This window comes from Gavialis gangeticus, unplaced genomic scaffold, assembly GCF_001723915.1.
Source record: "Gavialis gangeticus isolate Ggan-Ray unplaced genomic scaffold, GavGan_comp1, whole genome shotgun sequence".
Taxonomy (NCBI): Eukaryota; Metazoa; Chordata; order Crocodylia; family Gavialidae; genus Gavialis; species Gavialis gangeticus.
The window spans coordinates 156693740-156701422 of record NW_017729024.1 but is presented as its reverse complement, the minus strand read 5'-3'; the positions used below and the strand labels follow the sequence as shown (position 1 = coordinate 156701422).

Here is a 7683-nt window from a genome sequence, read left to right as displayed (position 1 = left end):
TGGTGTGACGACCAAGTTTCCCAACGCATCCTGCAAGGGCCCCACATTACCTGGGACCTTCTTTTTACCCCCTATGTATTTAAAAAAAGACTTCTTATTGTCCTTAATCTGGGAAGCTAGTCCCAGTTCCATCTCTGCCTTGGCCTTCCTAACTACCCCCCTACATCCCCGAGCAACTGCAGAATAGTCCTCCTTGGTGATGACCCCTTCTTTCCATTGGGTGTAGGCCACCTTTTTAGCAAGGAGACATTCCCGGATGCTTTTGGTGAGCCATGGGGGCTTATGCGCCCTTCTGCTCCCTTTGATCCTCATTGGGATTACCTTCCTTTGGGCTTGGAGGATCATCTCCTTGAGGAGCAACCACTCTCCTTGGACACCTGTCTCCCCTCCCCTCCAGGACCTCAGCGCTTTCCCAACTGTCCTCCTTAGCTCATTGAAATTTGCCCTCCTAAAATCCAGGGCCGCTGCCTTACTGCATGCCTTTGCCACCTTGCGCTGGATGGTGAATTCCAGCAGGCGATGATAACTGTCGCCCAGGTGGCCGAGCACCCACAGCCCCCTCACCAGGTCATCACCCGTGGCCAGCACTAGGTCCAACAAGGCGTCCCCCCTGGTGGGGCTGTGGGAGATTTGTGTGTGTATGATGGAGTATGGGGAATGTGGTGGGGTGTGGGTGTACAGTGGAGTGTGGGTGGGGTGTGTGTTTATGGTGGGGTGTGCGGATGTGTGTGTGTGTGGTGGGGTGTGGGGGGTGAGGTGTGTGGTGAGGTGTATGTGTGTATGTAGGGCTGTGGGGGCTATGTATATGGTGCTGTGTGTGTATAGTGTGGTGTCTGTGTGTGGTGGTGTGTGTGTGTGTGTAGGGGGCATAGGGTATGTTGGAGACCGTGTATATGTGGGGGTTGTGGGGACAAGGTGTGTGTTTGTGGGGTGTGAGGGAGGGTGGGGGAGTGTGGGGACCTCTCCCCACACTCCCCCTATGGTGCAGCAGCAGGTGGGGGTTCTTTGGGTGCTGGTGCCCAGCTCCGGTGCAGGTTCTGTCAGGTTGTCTCCACTGCTGGCATTCCCTGCACGTGGGCAGCACGGGAGGGAAGCCCCAGGCACTGGAGCCACTGCCTGCCCCACCCCAGTTGGCTCCAGCACCTGGGGCTTCTCTCCTGTGCTGTGCCAGTGTGGGGAGCACCTGTGACAGAGATAGCCCAGTGGGGGCTGCACTCCTTGCCACAATGAGTAGTGCTGGCCAGAGCAAGACACCAGTGCCGAGCACAAGCACCCAGAGTGCCCCCACCTACTGCTGCTGCTGCTCCTTGCTGTGGCTGCACCCCATGATGGGCAGTGTAGGGGGTTCCCCCCAACCCCCCCTCACACTCACATGGTACCCACCTGAGCTCCAGCTATTGCCACCCCCCTGGGTGCAGACTCTGCACCCCCACCCCCTCCAATGCCCTACCTGCTGCTCGGAGCAAGCAGGAGCCTGCAGCAGTGGCAGCCCCACCCGGGAGCTGCTGCTGGCCAGGTCAGGCTGTTCTACCCACGAGAGTGGTAGTGAAGTGCAATAGGGTATGTTGGGAGGTGTGGGTGGAAGGGCCGGTTGGGGTGCAATTCTTTGTTGGGTTTCACAGGCTGACGAAAGTGCCTGGCTGGCCGGTTTTGGCCTATGGGCTGTATTTTGCTCACCTCTGAAGTAAAGGTTCCTACTAAAGGAAATCAATCATTTATATGCTAAATTAGTTCATTACAAGATCATGTGCTATAAAATGTTTTATTTTATGGGACCATTTTGATGCTATTAATCCATATTATACTAAATAATGTATATAAAATATGTTCAGTTTTCATTTCAGTAAAATTGTGCATTTTATTCCTGTCCATAATACAGGTAACTTGTACAACTCCCGGATCATTAAATTCTGAAGATAATTTTAGCCTTGCTTTGTGGCATATTAATAATGTCCTTAGTCGTGCTGATATAGCAAGATTGTAAGTCACATTATTTACACTGAAGGCTGATTTGTTATTCTTGGCTAGGGTCATTGTCAAAAAAAATCATAGATTCTGCTTACTCTTTTGAAATGTCATTCCGAACGTTAACAATTTTTGTTTGTGCTACAGCTTCATCAGTTTTAAGAATACGGGGTATAAACAAGCCACCTACGATTTTTGCTTAATCAGGCACTAATGTACAGATATTGATTAAGAATCAGAAGTTACTAATGTTTGTATTTCACACTATAGTAAGAGTTCTCCAGTGCAAAATTATTGATTTTGATTGTATTTATGAAATGCAACTTGAAGAGATGGAAGTCTCACCAAATCTGAGGTGGTAGAAGGTTTTTACGGTAAGGTAGCTGGAGTAGAGATGTACAAAGCTTGAGAAGGAACAGGATTCACCCCTTAACTTTGCATCTGATTTTAAAAAACTGTAACTTTGATTTATAATTCAGATAGTTTATCTTTTTAAATTTACTGTTGTAGGAAGGAGTAAGTGTGAAACTGGGTATTTAAACTACTGGATTCAAATATGGGTTTTTAGAGTGTTGATACAGTTTTATAACCTCAAAACTGCAGTTTATCAGGACATTAGGAGCAAGAGAACAATTTATATAACTTTGTGATGATCTCCTGCCAGCTGTATTATTAATAATACAGGAAGAGAAGAACAACTGTGTATTGAAATAAAACCACAGAGAACAACCTTCCCAGATTACAACAGATTGTCCACTAAAACAGCATGTTTCTGAGTGAACTAAAATTATTTTTAAAAACTATAAATGTTTCAGAAGAAAAATGTGCTAAACACTGAACTCTGTGCCCTGATTTGGATGAGCAATGGTCCTGCATGGTTATAGATGTCAGAGTTAGCATCATACGTAGTGGAAGCAGCACAGAGCCTTGAATATGGAGTTTGGCAAACAAAAAGGCTTTCAAGGTCACTTTTTAATCATAAAATCATAGGGTTGGAAGAGAATTCAAGGATATGGTTTAAATCCCTGCACAAATGCAGGAATTGTACTCCTAAATCATTCCTGGTCAGTGCAAAAAAAATCCTCTGTCTCATTAGATTCAAGCTATGAGAAATTCAGTGGCAGGGATCAGTTGACAACACCAATTCCTGGCCATTCAGAACTAAATATTCATACCTACCAACTCAATTCGCTTCTAAAATACCACATGCAAAGTCTGTATTAGATGCCTCATTAAAATGAATAGAAATCTTGAAACTGATCTAACTGGATTCTTGCCCAGGCCCTCAGGAATGAAATTCAACCCAGTGCAAAGGCTGAAATCTTAAGGGTATAAACAGGACTTAGGTAGTGCTTAGATCTCATTCCCATTTCTGAATGGGGGAAAATATCACTAGAGATTTTGCAAATGGACATTTGCATGTGGACTATAGGTAGGCAATTAGTAAATATGTATTTACGGCCCCTTGCCCATGTTAGACGTAAGATGTGATTAACCAGTTAATCAGGTCTTAAGCTGTTACCTGGCCACACATTCATGCAATTAATAGCATAATAAAACAAGAAATAAGCTACCAAGTTATTGCACAAAAAGTGTGTAGTGGCTGGTTCCTATCATGCCATTAGTTGCATGTGTGGCCAGGTTGGGACTGTCAGCTGTGGGGTGTGCTTCTGCAGCTGAAAGCCCAGAGCAGTTGATGGGGCTCCCAGTCGAGGGGGAACATGGTGAGTCTCTGTGTCTGGAAGCCCCATCAGCTGACAGGGCTTCAGCTGTCAGAGCTTGCTACTGGGTGGTGCAGGATCATGAACCCAACCTCCCCCTGCACAAGCAATAAGATGTGAGTGGATTGGATCTGATGTTAGATCCCACAGTCGCACCTCCTGCCATGAATGTGTGCACTTGTGAGGATCCTGCATCAGATCCCATTGCGCATCTGTCAGGGGCATAAATGCCCAGTTTGTATTTAGAGTTGCAGGTGCCTGAAGTGCCCTTTTGAGAACATTGCCTTTAGTGCTTTCCCTGTTTCAAGGAGTAACTTGTTCAAAACTCTTTCACTGCATAAAGAAAGAACCTTCAAATTAAATGATTTATTCTATTGTATCTTGCAGGCCTAGATACTTCAGACGATGACAAACCACTCATCTTTCCAGAAGACAAAGTTGTACAGGAAGGATCCAATTTTACTTTTTGTTGCATCGGAGGCAAAAATCAAAAGGTTGAGACAATAATAATCGACACTAGATACCCGGTCTCAACCCCAAAACGAACCATTGTGAGGACTATAAATAAGGTGTCACTTGGAGCAGCAGGTGGTCAGGCAATCGCATGTACTTTTGCTGGTTCTGGATACAAAAACTACACTGGAACACTTCTCCATGTGGGCAGTAAGTGAATGCTTTGCTTTGGTCCCTTTTTCTGTTGCTGCTAATATGTGAGAGACTAAAAAAGTGCTTGTAAAGTGCAAGGGCTAGACAATTATTTCAGGGGCAGGCAGTTATTTCAGTGGAGGGCTGCTTAACAAGGTTTGGTGAGCTGTCAAGGTCCACAGGTGCCCCTAGTCGCCACCTTGAGACTGGAAGTCCCACCCCTAACCCCTGACCTTTGCCACTAGAAGTCGCTCCCCTTGCCCCCTGGAAGTACTTCTTTGGGGGGGGGGGTTGCCATCTTAGAACAAAAAACCCCCAAATCATACGCTAAAAGTCAAACACCTACTATAACATATTTTGATTTTCTTATAAAAATATGTTATCATGATTTGTGTTTGCGTAGTGTATGTAGAGGTGATTGTATAATAGTTCAAAATAAATTCTTAGTCTTGTGTATTGTGTATGTGTGTGTGTGTATGTGTGTGTGGTGGGGGTGTTCATGGTGGGTGTGTGTGGTGGGGGGAGGTGTGGGGGCATGTGGGGGAAGTCTGTGAGGGGGTGTGGCTGTGTGTGGGGGGCATAGGGTGTGTTGAGGAGTTGCGTGGCATTTGTGGGATGTGGGTGTTTTGTTCTGGAACACGCTGTCCTCTCCTGCAGTCAACACAGGCAACACTGCAGAGTGTGTGCGTGTCTGTGGGGCATTTGTGGGGTGTAAGGGAAGGTGGGAGGGGTATGGGGACCCCCCCCTCTCCTTCCATGGCACAGAAGCAGGTGGGGGGGTGCTTGGGGTGCTGGTGGCTGGCCCTGGCCCATGCTGCATATTGCAGAGAGGAGCGCAGCCCCCACTGGGCAGTCTCTATTGCTGGCACTCCCTGCACTTGTGTGGCATGGGAGGGAAGCCCCAGGCACTGGATCCGGCGGCCTTCCCCACTTCAGTGCCTGGTGCTTCCCTCTTGTGCTGCCCAAGTGCACTGTTGGCAATACAGATGGCCTGGTGGGGACTGCGACCCTCGCTGTGATGTGCAGTGCTGGCTGGAGCCAGGCACCAATGCCTCTGCCTGCTGCTGTCCCCGCTGCTTGCCAGGGCTGTGAGCCATGAGGGTAGTGTGTAATCCCCTCCCCCCCACACCCACAACCTGCCCAACTGAGCTCCTCACTGCCACTGCCCCCCCTGGGGGCAGGCTCCACACTACCGCCAGCCCCAGCCCCACGCTTCGCGCTCCCACTCAGCTGCAGCCCTGCCTCCACCCCCTGCTTTCCTACCTGGTGCCTGGAGGGAGTCGGATGCCAGGGAAGCTTGCAGCAGCAGCCCTGCATGGCACTTGTGGGGTCAGGCCCTTGAGGATGGGAGTGAGTTGCATTTAATTCCAGAAAAGAAAGATTTATTTTCAGAGCTTAAAAAACTAGGGTTATTTAACCTGGAGAAGACTGACGGGTGATTTATTAACAGTCTTCAAATACCGGAAGGGTGGTTACAGAGAGGATGGAAATGAGGTTTTATCAGTGGCTGTAGGGGACAGAACTAGGAGCAATGGACTCAAGCTGCAGCAGTAGAAATTTAGGCTGGAAATTAAGAAGAAATTTCTGACTATAAGGGTGGTCAAGCATTGGGAAAGGCGTCCTGGAGAAGTTGTGGAATCTTCATCCTTCAAAGCTTTCAAAAGCAGGTTAGACAGACACTTGGCTGGGATGGTTTAGTCCAGGGATGATCCTGTCTTGAGCAGGGGGCTAAACTAGATGACCTCATGAAGTCACTTTCAGCCCTACTTTTTTATTATCTTAAATATATTGATACTTATTAGGTTTACCCTAAATGGTTAGCAGGTTTACATGAAAATGTTTAAGAGTTTTATAGATTAATAATTCTAGGACATCATAATACATGCAGGCAGTTAAGAGTTTAACTTAATTGTCTGAATGTGCACAATCAAAAATAAAACACAACTTTTTCCCCTCCTCAAAGCAAAGTGATCTTTTAGATGAATATTTAATTAACTTTACCTCACCACAATCCAAACATTTTGATCGTCTTTGTGACTATAGTTATAGTTGGCCTGCTTTCCTCTCTGACAGTGGTCAGCAAGGCTTTTCAGCAGAGGGCCAGATCAACCTAGCCCAGGTTGGAGGCAGGCCATGGTGCAGTGCAAGTGGCTATAGGGGGTGGCTTTGCCCACTCCATGCATTCAGGCAGCCAGCCAGATTAGAATCTTCACTGGCCAGATCCAATGGCTCTACAGTCCAAATCCACCCTGCAGGCTATATGTTGCCAAGCCCTGCTCAATGATGCAGTCCTTTCCTAAGTACAGTAGAGATGATAATGCCTATAATAGACCAGTTTCATCCATGTTAATGATTCCTAGTGTATGAACTAAAAGTAAAATTGTCTTGTGGGGGTCATGATACTTGTCTTGTTGATCTTTTCTTTGTTCAATGACAAGGACTACCTGATGAACCTAAAAACATTTTCTGTGAAACCCGAGACATGAAAACAGCAAAGTGCACTTGGAAGTCAGGAAACAATATCTATATCTCTGGGAGATATTTAGCAGAATACAAGTTGTTTGACTGGCAAGTATTTTCAGTGGATCACATTAATTCTATGGTCCGTGTTGTACAGCAGCGTTTCTCAACCCATGAAATATATGAAAGGGTTGTGAACAAACTTTAAAAATGGATCAACAAACTTTAAAAATAGATTCTCCTTTAAAGGAGAAAAGCATGGGAAACTGTGGCTTTTCCCTTGTAGGCTGTTGGAGTTCCAGCCTGCAAGGGGTTGTTTGGGGCCTCCATACCCCACCATTACCCTCCTGCCCCACACACTGGAGAGCTGGGGCCTGTGGGTAGTGGGCAGTGGGTTGGGAGTGAGGGGCATTGGGTCAGGACTGGGAATTGAGGTTTACATATAGATCCTGGTACAAAAAATGTTGAGAACCACTGTTGTACAGTATGTCAGACTAATCCTTTCTGGCCTTAAAATTATGAAAGTGTTTCTATCTACAAGCTGTAATCAATGGCATGTCCCTTCCCAGGTCATTAACTAATCTACTTACTAAGAGTTTAATGGAAAAGAACTTTGGGACCCCCTGCTCTTAGCCCTTTGCTGTTCTGAACAATGACAGTCCAATCCAACTTTTTGTGTTCTCTTTCAGACAGTTTCTAATGTACCTTAGGACCCCAACTAAGGGATCCTAAGGGATGTGGACAGCATCGAGAGGGTCCAGAGGAGGGCCACTTGGATGATCAGGGGACAGCAGGGCAGGCCCTATGAGGAGAGACTACGGGACCTGAACCTGTTCAGCCTCCACAAGAGAAGGCTGAGGGGGGATCTTGTGGCCTATTATAAACTAGTCAG

At 46.8% G+C, this 7683-nt stretch overlaps 1 protein-coding gene across 1 annotated transcript in view; it reads left to right on the top strand.

Annotated features, from left to right (window-relative positions):
* Nucleotides 1–7683, top strand: part of OSMR (oncostatin M receptor) — a 65492-nt gene that overhangs the window by 29999 nt on the left and 27810 nt on the right. The window contains exons 4-5 of the mRNA XM_019517938.1: nt 4074–4349; nt 6770–6899. Of these exons, the coding sequence (XP_019373483.1) occupies nt 4074–4349; nt 6770–6899 (406 nt within the window). The remainder of the gene's footprint in view (nt 1–4073; nt 4350–6769; nt 6900–7683) is intronic.